At 42.7% G+C, this 12,635-nt stretch overlaps 1 protein-coding gene across 7 annotated transcripts in view; it reads right to left on the bottom strand.

Annotated features, from left to right (window-relative positions):
• The window catches only part of HCFC2 (host cell factor C2), a 128,788-nt gene that overhangs the window by 80,097 nt on the left and 36,056 nt on the right, over window positions 1-12,635 (bottom strand). For 6 of the 7 annotated variants that reach the window (XM_073575139.1, XM_073575141.1, XM_073575142.1 and 3 more), the window contains exons 3-6: window positions 9,115-9,275; window positions 3,738-3,946; window positions 1,271-1,355; window positions 854-954 (exon numbers count right to left, since the gene is read on the bottom strand). In XM_073575139.1, coding sequence (XP_073431240.1) covers window positions 854-954; window positions 1,271-1,355; window positions 3,738-3,946; window positions 9,115-9,275 — 556 coding nt within the window. The remainder of the gene's footprint in view (window positions 1-853; window positions 955-1,270; window positions 1,356-3,737; window positions 3,947-9,114; window positions 9,276-12,635) is intronic. The other variant, XM_073575140.1, reaches the window with a different exon arrangement.

Below are 12,635 nucleotides of genomic sequence, written 5' to 3' on the forward strand. Positions count from 1 at the left end.
GTAATTAGAATTGCAATACAGCTTTAGAATTATAGAAAAAATATATGAGACTCTTAGCATAAAATTTGGCCAAATATTATCTGCCCACCAGCCAACGTCAAGGAGGCCTCAAATCTGATGGGTAGCTACACTGTGTGAATACCTCTCTAAGGCTGATGTCTGAATTCCTCGGTGAATGTGGACACCTCTGTCAGCAATGCCTGCATTTATGAGTAAGTAAGGACCTGCTATAATTAAAATCACCACCTGGTGGAGGGCGGAGTGCTCGGTCAGTAAGCTAACATACAAAAGACAAAAAACTGACTGGCACATCCAAACTAATGTGAATAGGTGCATACCAAGAGGAGCTACCCCCATATACAATATACAAAGAATGGTTGCACTCAGTTTTTTTTTACTTTTGTACGTTAGCTTACTGACCGAGCACTCCGCCGTCCACCAGGTGGTGATTTAAATTATATCAGGTCCCTACTTACCCATAAATGCAGGCATTGCTGACAGAGGTGTCCACATTCACCAGGAATTCAGACATCAGCCTTAGAGGTATTCATACAGTGTAGGTACCCATCAGATTTGAGGCCGCCTTGACGTTGGCTGGTGGGCAGATAATATTTGGCCAAATTTTATGCTAAGAGTCTCATATTTTTTCTATAATTCTAAAGCTGTATTGCAATTCTAATTACATGTATTCCACATTGACATGCCTTAGCAGGATAGAGTGCAACCATTCTTTTTATAGTGTATATGGGGGTAGCTCCTCTTGGTATGCACCTATTCACATTAGTTTGGATGTGCCAGTCAGTTTTTTTGTCTTTTGAATTACAAGTTGTGTTACCAAATAAATATTACATACCCAAATCCAAAAAGAAAAAGGAGTTGGTGCATTTCCACTGGCTCTCTTGAGGGCTAACATTGTCTAATGTCAGTGGGATCCAGCCACCAAAAACATACATTCTGTAAGGAAACAAAAAAAAAAAAATCATCATCATCGCTCACATAACGTCAAGGCAAACAAATTATATGGGAAGGAACTGAACACTTTGTCGTGGGTCTCCCTCCAGATTACAACCAATCTCTGTAGGCCCCAATAGTGGGATATCATGTGAAGATCTCAATATCACGGGACCATGCTAAAATAAAAAGGAGATAATGGAAAGTGGACCACTGCCTTAACTTACAAATACATGTAGTTGTGCATTTAGTTTCTTTTGCTGCTGTTTACAAAGTGACTGAAGATGACCACTAAGTCTATATAGAAGGCTGATCTTACCTATTTCCTATAACATTGGCGGTATGAAGACTTCTGGGTAAAGGGAATACTCCTTTGGTCTCTGGACTACTCCATGTCATAGATTCTACAGGAAGCATAGAAAAACATTAACTATGAAAAGATCACAAATTGTAAAGTCAAAGCAGACAATGGCATATGAAACTGTGTCCTGAAAGGTGCCTCACTACCAAAAATGGGACAAATGGTGCTGTCAACGCTTCATCTTAAAGAAGGTTTTCTAGAAGATGTCAATATCCTACACAAAGAAGTCGACTGTCTCCACAATACTCTGACCTCATCTCAAGTATTGGTGGTCTCCTGACATGGTTTCGACAGCCACTTGTCAGGTTTTGTGCACCTCTCCTTATAAGAAAAGGACGTGCACAACACTTGGCAAGAGGCTATCAAAGCCATGTCAGTTGTGCCTCTTGCTACTTGAATAATAGGCACTAGATTACCAACCCCCTTTCAATTTGGGGGGGGTTAAGTAGGACTCAAATTTAAAATCAATACTTAAAAGGGAACATGTCTTCAGGTTTGGCCGATACGAGTTAAGGTCACCACCTTTCAGGGCTTATCTACAGGATTCTATAATGCAGTATATAAGCCCCCGATTCGACCTGTAAGAGAAGAAAAATAAATTTTAGCATACTCACCTGCGGGGCGGTCTAGTCCTAGGGGTGTCGCTGGTCCTGGTCCGGCGCCTCTCATCTTCTTGCGATGCCGCCCTCCTGCTTGCTTCTTGTGGATGACGCGACCCTGCATCATCCACACAGGCTCCCCGGCATCGCGTTCCTGCGCAGGCATACTTATCTGTCCTCTTGAGGGAAAAGCAAAGTACTGCAGTGCACAGGCACCAGGAAAGGTCAGAGAGACCCAGCGCCTGCAAACTGCAGGAATTTGCTGTGTCCTCAGCAGACCAGATAAGTACGCCGGCGCAGGAGCGTGATGCCGGGGAGCCTGTATGGATGATGCAGGTACGTGTCATCCACATTAGGCAAGCAGGAGGGCGGCATCGCAAGATGGGAGGCGCAGGACCAAGACCAGCAACACCCATCGGACTGGACCGCTCCGCAGGTGAGTAATAAAAGTTATATTTTTTCTCTTGCAGATTGGATGGGGGCTTATGTACAACATTATAGAATGCTGAAGATAAGCCCTGAAAGGTGGTGGCCGTATCTTATATCGGCCACACCTGCTGACAAGTTCCCTTTAAACGCTTTAGCCTCTGAAAGCTGACAAGTGAAATTTGATGTCATACCATGACCAGCTATCTAATTTTCTTCTGAGCCAGTTTTGAAACATCTCTTCCATTGCCTCACTATGGTTCTGCACGGCTTTCAGAGGTAGACAAAAGCTGCTTATTTAGTTTTGTGAAAATTTCTGCCTATATCAGCAGGGTAGATGGCAAATCGGGCTAAAAAGATCAAAAAGGCATTCAATTCTGAGGAAGTAAGAATCTCTATATGTATCACTGTATTATAGGCTTTTATTTGGAGTGAGGTTGGTTACACAGGAGCCAGTGGGCCAAAGGAGTCAGGAATTCGAAATTAACAACGAGCATATACAGAATGGGAGGAATAGGGCTAAGCAACAGCACATGTGAAAAAGACTTGGGTATACTAATAGATCACAGACTGAATATGAGTCAACAGTGTGATGCAGCAGCAAAAAAGGCAAATGCAATTCTAGGATGTATTAACAGAAGCATACAGTCTAGATCACGTGAAGTCATTATTTCCCTCTACTCCTCTTTGGTCAGACCTCATCTGAAATATTGTGTCTAGTTTTGGGCACCACATTTTAAAAAAGACATCAACAAACTGGAGAAAGTTCAGAAAAGAGTGACCAGAATGGTGACCGGTCTGCAAACCCTGTCTTATGAGGAAAGGTTGCAGGATTTGGGAATGTTTAGTTTGCAAAAGAGAAGACTGAGAGGAGACTTAATTGCTGTCTACAAATATCCAAAGGGCTGTCACATTGTAGAAGGATCATCTTTATTCTCATTTGCACAAGGAAAGACTAGAAGCAATGGGAGGAAACTGAATGGGAGGAGACACAGATTAGATATTAGAAAAAACTTTTTGACAGAGTGATCAATGAGTGGAACAAGCTGCCACGAGAAGTGGTGAGTTCTCCTTCAATGGAAGTCTTCAGAGGCTGGACAGACATCTGACTGGGATAATTTAGCGAATCCTGCCTTGAGCAGGAGGTTGGACCAGATGGCCCAGGAGGTCCCTTCCAACTCTACGATTCTATGATTCATTAGAGCGAATATGTCGTGTCTTGTGAGCCACGCTATATGGTGGATGCTCAGGACATACTGTGGTCTACGGTTTCATTCTATATTTTCATGTAAAAAGCTGTTTAGCTGCTACCAAAAATCATACAGAAAGCCCGAGTGCTGCTTCTCCTGTACCAGACAGGGTGATTGACAGCTCTCTGTACAAATCTGCAGATATCTCACCAATATCTAGTTCCCAAAGGTCACAGAGCCGACTTCCAGACATTCCTCCAAATATATACAGCTTTGATTTACCACGATCTTTCTTGCTGTATATTACTGCTGAATGGGACTCCCGTGCTGTAGGAGGGGAACCTTTGGTTTGAGGTATACTCCAGCCCACAACTCCACTTCCTTGGCGCAACTCAAGCTCATAGAAGTCATTTAGATACCTTACATGTGAAGAAGAAAATGAACACAGATTAAACTAAATAATTTACATTAGACTCTACATAATTCAAGTTTTTGAAGATTGACTTTGCATTTGCAGAATCTACAGTTACTAAATGTAAAGTACATCACCCCCATGACATTTGTTTGCATTCTGTTTTTTTAGTAGCCTTATGCAAAAAAAAAAAATTATATTATATATCACACCAATCAATCACGAAGCATCTTTCATTTCACCAAAGCTGTTTAAAAGAAGCAGAGCTGTGGTTGGTTGCTATGAGTAACAGTTTTCCCACTCCACAACACCTCAGCAGACACTGACCGGGTGGGAGAAATCTAGCATCCCCGAGAACATAAGCTCCCATCCATTGTCTGCCCCCCAGAAAGGAGCACAGAGCACATGACAGAAATGAATCCCCCCTCCTGTGCCCATATACCCATCCTCCCTTAAAGAGAATCTGTCACCAATTTTTTGGAGATATCATATAATGATATCATTCAATTGTGTATCACATAAGGATTCTCTTAGTACTTTTGCTTCCCCCTGACCCCGCACCTTTCATGCATAAATACCTTTTTTATATCGGTTCAGATGTATGTAAACTGCCGCTGTCCGGTCCGCTGGGCGGGGCTTATTCAACTGCTCCCCCCCTCCCTGTCTTGCTCTACACAAGAAGAAATGCGTAGAGCAAGACAGGGAGGGGGGAGCAGGTGAATAAGCCCCGCCCAGCGGACCGGACAGCGGCAGTTTACATACATCTGAACCGATATAAAAAAGGTATTTATGCATGAAAGGTGCGGGGTCAGGGGGAAGCAAAAGTATTAAGAGAATCCTTATGTGACACACAATTGAATGATATCATTATATGATATCTCAAAAAAAAGGGGTGACAGATTCTCTTTAAAGGGATCTCATGTATGGAAGTTAGGGCAAATCCCTCAGCGCTCTGATTCTGACCCCAGGGTCTCTTAAAGGGATCATTGGTATGGAAGTTAGGGCAATTCCACTTGGCGCTCTGGTTCTGACCCCAGGCCCCTCTTAAAGGGATCCCCCATATGGAAGTGAGGGCAAATCTACTCTGCGCTCTGATTCTGACCCCAAGCCTCTCTTAAAGGGATCTCTGGTATGAAAGTTAGGGTAAATCCCTCAACGCTCTGATTCTCAACCCAGGCTTCTATTACAGGGATCATTGGTATGGAAGTGAGGGCAAAACCACTCAGCGCTCTGGTTGTGACGCCAGGCCTCTCTTAAAGGGATCCCCGGTATGGAAGTTAGGACCGTTCCACTCAGCGCTCTGGTTCTGACCCCAGGCTGACGGGCTGATGTGGGATATTAGTGGTAGTAGTCCGGTGGCTCTGGCTGACGGAATGATGTGGGATATTAGGGGGTAGTAGTCCGGTGGCTCTGATGGGATGATATGGGATATTAGTGGTAGTAGTCCGGCGGCTGTGACGGGATGATGTGGGATATTAGTGGTAGTAGTCCGGTAGCTCTGGCTGATGGGATGATGTGATATATTAGGGGTAGTAGTCCGGTGGCTCTGGCTGACGGAATGATGTGGGATATTAGGGGGTAGTAGTCCGGTGGCTCTGATGGGATGATATGGGATGTTAGTGGTAGTAGTCCGGCGGCTGTGACGAGATGATGTGGGATATTAGTGGTAGTAGTCCGGTAGCTCTGGCTGATGTGGGATATTAGGGGTAGTAGTCCGGTATAGTTAGTTACTATGCCCGGGCAGTCCCGGGCTCTTCAGCTAGTATTGTATAATAGCAAACAAAGCACAATGCAGTTCAGATGACAAAAATAAGTTTTTAATAATAATTTTTCATTTCTGTCATGCTGACAAATCCCACAGCCTTTACAGAGAGGAGTCATCTTACTGGAAGGTGTGCATTGTGTGTATCTGTGCAAAGATTCTCACTTTTGTGGCTTGTTTTTTGACAGACCTGCTATTTTTACTTGGAAAAGTGGGTTAGGTTTAGCAAGAGGGCAAATACAACCACTGCCCTCCGGATTCATTATAATTTACATCGAGAGTAATGCAAATTATAAGCTACTCCAGCTCATAGTTTGCATATATTTCAGGTTCTTGACAGTAAGGCCACATTCACACATTGAGCATTTGGTCAGTATTTTACCCCAGTATTTGTAAGCCAAAACCAGGAGTGGAACAATCAGAGGAAATGTATAATAGAAACACGTCACCAATTCTGGATTTATCACCCACTCCTGGTTTTGGCTTACACATACGGAGATTAAAAAAATAAACCTCAAATACTCAACGTGTGCACAAAATCTATTAAGAGGACTGCACCTCTTAATTCTTGCACCAAGACTGGTGGATGAAATGTCAATCTTGATAATACCCCTATAAGTGCTACAGCCCAAAAGCCCAAACAGGAAAGCAAGAACACAATGACAAGTCAAAGCATATTCACGTAGGGCAATTTGTCACAAAAAACAGGCATCGCTGAATGTTGTGTTGTCTTCCTGGGGCTAGCATTCGGCACATCGCTGATCGGGTTACCAGATTACTGGGAGGAGCTGGAGAGGACCCAGAGGTCATGATGTACATTAGCACCAATGACAAAGAGGTAGGTGGGAAGTCATTAAAAAAGGGTACCTTTTAGAAATCCCACCCCCTCATGCCTCCAATCCAGCAGCATTCAACCTTTTGTGATTAAACTCCCTCCCTTCCTAAGGCTTTCACTAGTAATCTGTCAGCTCAGTGCAGGATAAATGAGCGCCGAGCCTTACTGCTATCTTTGGGAGGCAGAATTAAAAAAGAAAAACAACAACAACAACAGGTGAAGAATTGGTTTTATTTTTTACGCAATTACATCGTGCGGTATAAGTGATTAGACAACTATTCTTTGGGTCGGTGAGATTACAGCGATACCAGATTTATAGCGGGTTTTCATGTTTGGCAGCTGTCACACTAAAAACACTTTATTGCAAAAACTAATTTTTGCATCGCCATATTGTGAGAGCTATAATTTTTCCATATTTTGGCCCACAGAGTCCTGTGAGGGCTTGTAATCTGCAGGACGAGTTGATGTTTTTATTAGTACTGTTTTTTGTCACAGTGTTTTTTTTTATCACTTTCTATTTATATTGCTGCTGGCTAGGCAAATGAGATAATAGGATGCAGTAAAGCAAACCTGTGAGCAGGATTGTGCACAGTAACCTACAGACAGTGTCAGGTTGGCGCCGTTATACTGATTACAATGATACCTTGGTTAATTAAATCCGTCTTTATGGATGTTGTTTAATCTTTATTTGCAGTTTTCAGTTAATGAGATTCTCGTGCTTCGGGGCGGCATTTATGTGGTGCTCTGCTTAGATATTTATCTGTATGGCTTATGAAAGGTCACTGATCCCTAAGTAATCAAATAGATAAAGCAGCAGTCTGTAGCGCCATAGCCCGCAAACATGAAATATGAAGGTTGAACCGCATTACTGTACTAGAAATATGAAAAATTGAGAAAACTTAGCGCATAAATTGGCCAATTCATGTGTACCTGGAAGCCACGTTAAGGCTATTCTCGTTTTACAGGACCTAACACTGCCAAACCTCTATTAGACTAAAGTTTTCATTTGTATGGGAACCTGTGAATCCTCTCTTGGACTGAAATCTATCTTTATGGAGGGGTAGGGTACTGCTATGATTAAAAATGCATGAGGCTAAAAGGCGGAGTGCTCAGTCAGAAGGCTAATGAATACAAATTTAAAAAAAAAAAAACTGACCTTCACAACCAAACATAGACTAGGTGTGAACAGGAATTTTTAATCATAGCAGGACCCTAGGGATTAGTGACATGTCAGAAGCCATACTGGTGAATACCTAAGCAGAGCACAACATGAAAACCCCCCCACAGGCCGCCCTGGAGCACGAGCATATCATTAACTCAAAACTGAAAAATAGAGATTACACAACAACCACAAGACGGATTTCATCACCCAGGTTTCATTTTAATCAGTATAAGAGCGCCGACCTGACAGTGTCTGTAGGTTACTGTGCACAATCCTGCTGACAGGTTTGCTTTAAGAGAGGCATGGAGGCACAAGACCAGAACATAGTTTTGGATCTATACAAGTCACTAGTGTGACCACACACACACTCTTTACTTTCACACTTTGGTCAGCAACAGGCATTGTTCAATTTCACACTTTGGCCAGCCAATGTTTACACAACACTAATTTACTGTAATTAAACTGTACTAATCCTATACTGCCATGAACCTCAAGACATTATAAAACACAAAAATGTGTTACACAAAGTTGTACCTGATTTTTTTTTTCTACAAAAAATGCAGCAGCCTCGTTTTAGCACTCAACCATTGCTTTCTATGGGTGAAAAAAAAACGTTGGGGGGGGGATTTGGGAAGAGAAGTGCCATGCTGCACTTTGCAAAAACAAGAGGTATTGCACAAAATACCGAGGACACAAAAACCAATGTGTGTGCATAAGATTTCTACAATCTCAGACTTTGCTGGTACTGTAAAACGGAGCTGAAAATTTACATTAAAAAAAAACACACAACAAGTGAACATAGCGCGTGCATGTGTTCAATCCATCATAAAAAGAAAATACAAAGCACATGTACATGTCCATGAAGGAGCCGTGACATACCTAAGCATGCCAAGATGAGGAGACTTAAAGCCGCAATGCTCCTCTGGGAAATATGCAAATTGTCTCTTCAAAAACGATACTTCTTGGATATCGGTCAGACGCCTCTCACACAGCCAAACCAGATCTCACACTTTGCACTGACGAGTGGCAGTACCCCGAAACAGTGTCTGCAAATTGAGATTTTGGTTTTGGCTTTTATCCCAAGTCATGTAACAAGGCTCGTTAAAGGGATGACATTGACTTTTAGGATTGCCACTTCCAATAGGTGGCACTAGAGTTCTAGTCCTCTTCCTCTCTGAAGAGACAATTTGCATGAAGGAGCCCCAATGCTTATAAATACTGAATATGCAAGGAGAATCCTGTGTTTGCTGAAATCAAAACACTTCAACTCATTGAACAGGATAGTCCATCTCTAATGAGTGCATGTGGCTAAACTACCAATAGCAGCAGATTAACACGACAAAAGGACATAGTGCTGACTTGTCACTGGACAGAGATGATCAATGATGCCTTGAAAAACATCAAATCAGAATATACCTGGGAATATTGTTATTATTGTCTTCACTCTCATTGGCAAGGCCACCGAATAAATAACATTTATTGCCATGGAGAGAAAAACTGTGCCCGAGACGAGGACACGGCAGGGACCCACTGGGTAAAGGGTGAGGCTTTAACTTTTTCCATAGCCAACGACTTGCCTTGAGGAGAAAGAAAAGAAATGTAAGATTACAATTTATAGACTTTATAGTTATTCTTCATATATTATAGCTTATATACTACACAACCATCTACTTAAATTTGATCTACCTCTAGGAAAAGGTCTCATTGTTGCTTAAACAATAAAAAAACAATAGTACAGGCAAATATATAAAATAATGTTATAAAGATATATCTTAGAGAAATTTGCTTCTTTCTCCACTTGTGTGGTGAGCAGAGAGACAGTCTCCCTGTCCTACCGCTCCATTCTACAGGTTGCCCTAGGCTACAGCCCACAGACAAGCAGGTTGGTGCACAGGACGTCAAAGTACTGCCATGGGTAAAGCAATGTGGTGATGCCCTGAGCATGCCTGAGCATTGTGATTTTTAGAGTGCAGACTCACCAGGATCCAGGTTTAAAAGAGCACAGGATGTTAAATTTTCATTTTAACAGGCAGTACTTGCATTAGGGGCTGTGAGAGCATCATACAGTATGTTGGGGCATTATGCGGTGTGGAGACTAATGAGGGGCTATCATACTGTGACACATCAAACTTATTGAGAATTTCAGAAGAAAAACAATGGTGTGCTTGGTTTTAACGCAACTTTATTGTTTCATGAGTAATTTACAAGTTTATGACCACTTATAAAATGTGTTGAAAGTGCTGCCCATTGTAATGGATTGTCAATGCAACCCTCTTCTCCCACTCTTGACACAATGATAGAAGAAATGCTAGTCTAAGTGGGTCAGATTCCTTGTAGGAATGCTCGGACCTGACACCCATAACGTGGTGGTGCACCATCTTGCTGGAAAAACTCAGGGAACATGTCATCTTCAGTGCATAAAGAGGGCAACACACCATCTTGTAGCAATTTCAGATATCCAGTAGCATTGAGGTTTCCATTGATGAAGAATGGCCCCACATGTAGCAATTTCAGATATCCAGTGGCATTAAAGGTTTCCATTGATGAAGAATGGCCTCACTATCTTTGTACCCCATATACCACACCATCAATTATGGGTGTCAGGTCCAAACATTCCTACATGAACAGTTTCCTGGAAAGTGGATTGGTCGTCGTGGGCCAGTTGAATGGCCACCAAGGTCTCCTGATCTGACCCCCTTAGACTTTTATCTTTTAGGGTCATCTCAAGCCAATTGTCTATGCTGTGAAGATACAAGATGTGCAGCATCTAAAACAACGGATACTGGAAGCCTGTGCTAGCATTTCTTCTGTGGTGTTGCTATCATTGTGTCAAGAGTGGGAGAAGAGGGTTGCATTGACAATCCAACACAATGGGCAGCACTTTGAACACATTTTATAAGTGGTCATAAGCTTGTAAATAACTCATGAAACAATAAAGTTATGTTAAAACCAAGCACACCATTGTTTTTCTTGTGAAATTCTCAATAAGTTTGATGTGTCACATGACCATTCTCCCATTGAAAAAAATAAAGTTGGATCCAAAATGGCCAACTTCAAAATGGCCGCCATGGTCACCACCCATCTTGAAAGTTTCCCCCCTCCCATATACTAATGTGTCACAAACAGGAAGTTGATATCATCAACCATTTCCATTTTATTTAGGTGTATCCATATAAATTGCCCACCCTGTACTATGTGTGGAAGTAAGAGGAGCGCTGTTGCCACAAAGCAAGTACAGAGTGCAGTAACAGGGACAAATACAGCAGCAGCCACCTCAGCATTGGGATATCAGTAGGATGAGAAAGTTCTGTGGGTTGGGAATAGATGGGGAACTGTGAAAAAATGTAACCTGTCTAAGAGAGGATTGTCCTGGCAAACGAGAATAGTCTTAACGTGGCTGCCAAGTACACACGATTTGGCCAATTTATGTGCTAAGCATTCCCAATTTTTCATATTTCTAGTGCAGTAATGCCAGTCAATGCTCATATTTCATGTTTGCATGCTATAGCGCTACAGAGTGCCGCCTTATTTGTTTGATGATAACCCAGTAATCTCCACTCTGCATATATATATATATATATATATTATATATATATATATATATATATATAGAACACCCGGGAGTAATGACCTTGGCCTTGCTCAGCTTCCGGAATCGGTGATATTACCGCAGAGGATAGCATTTGCTGGCGTTCTGTGTACAGAATTTTCTGTAGCCTTGAAGATGGAAGTGATGTCACCTCTAGTTGTTGTAGGGGAAAGGAGGAAAATTCTATTTTTACTCCTGTTCTAACCGAGTCCAGGATTTTGTGGCCTGATGTTACCTCCTGACATCTTGAGAAGTAGTTCGAAATCCTGCCCCCCCCCCCCCACACACACACACACTCGTTTGGCGTCATTTTCTATCTCAACGGGGATTTTGAAAAATATTTCTTCCTTTACCCCCATTCGGGTAGCTCCACCGCGCGGTATCACCTTTCCCTCTGTATTGAGGGGTCTGAGTTTGAAGTGGACTTTTCTTGAGGGTTTTTGGCTCAGGAAGATTTTCTTTTTGTCGGTCACCTTCTCCAGTAATTCGTCCAGTGAAGGACCAAACACGTATTCTCTTTTGAAGGGAATAGAGCATAGTTTAGACTCGGATAGGATGTCTCCGCTCCAGATCTTTAACCATAGTGCCCTTTGGGTGGTGTTGGAGTTCCAATGTCCTCGCAGCAATGTGAACTGACTCAGCGGATGCGTCTGCAAGGAAACCAGCAGCTTTCTATAGGAGAGGTAAAAGAGGCCAGAACGTCTTGTCTAGGGGTACCACCCCTAATTTGGTCTTCCAGTTGTTACAACCAGATAAATAGGGTTCTCGTGATGCAGGCGGATGCGATATTTGTCTTTAAGGAGGTTGCTGATGCTTCCCAAGACCTTCTCAATAAGCTGTCCAACTTGTAGTCAAGTGGATCTTTAAAGGGGTTGTCCGGGCTTTTCACATAATCTCAGTACATATCTGGGCTGCAGAATTATGACAATAAGTAATTTACTTTGTCACTAGTTTGCACGGTTTTCTAGATATTCTGAACAGAACATCCAAGGGGGGGGGGGGGGGGTGTTATGGCATTGAAATGAGAACTAGTCGTAACCTCCAACTCTACTCCAAACATGCCCTCTAAAGCAACAATAGCAACAACTCCACCCTCCATAGCTACAGGCCCTCCCAGTCCACATGAAGAAGCCCTCATCACACAGTAACAAATCCTCCCCCTCTAGCAGCCTTCACTGCAGAGAGCAGACCACCCAGCTGCTCCTCCCCCAGACACGCTGAACAGTGATCTATGGAAAGTGAAACCAGTGAGGAGGGAAAATTGTCCTGTATTCTGGGACAGGCTGCTCCCATCAGTATTTGTGTCATTAGAGACACAGTGCTCACACATACACTGCACCAAATCTGC

The sequence above is a fragment of the Dendrobates tinctorius genome, unplaced genomic scaffold (assembly GCF_039654945.1).
Source record: "Dendrobates tinctorius isolate UK_male_01 unplaced genomic scaffold, ASM3965494v1 ptg000043l, whole genome shotgun sequence".
NCBI lineage: Eukaryota > Metazoa > Chordata > Amphibia > Anura > Dendrobatidae > Dendrobates > Dendrobates tinctorius.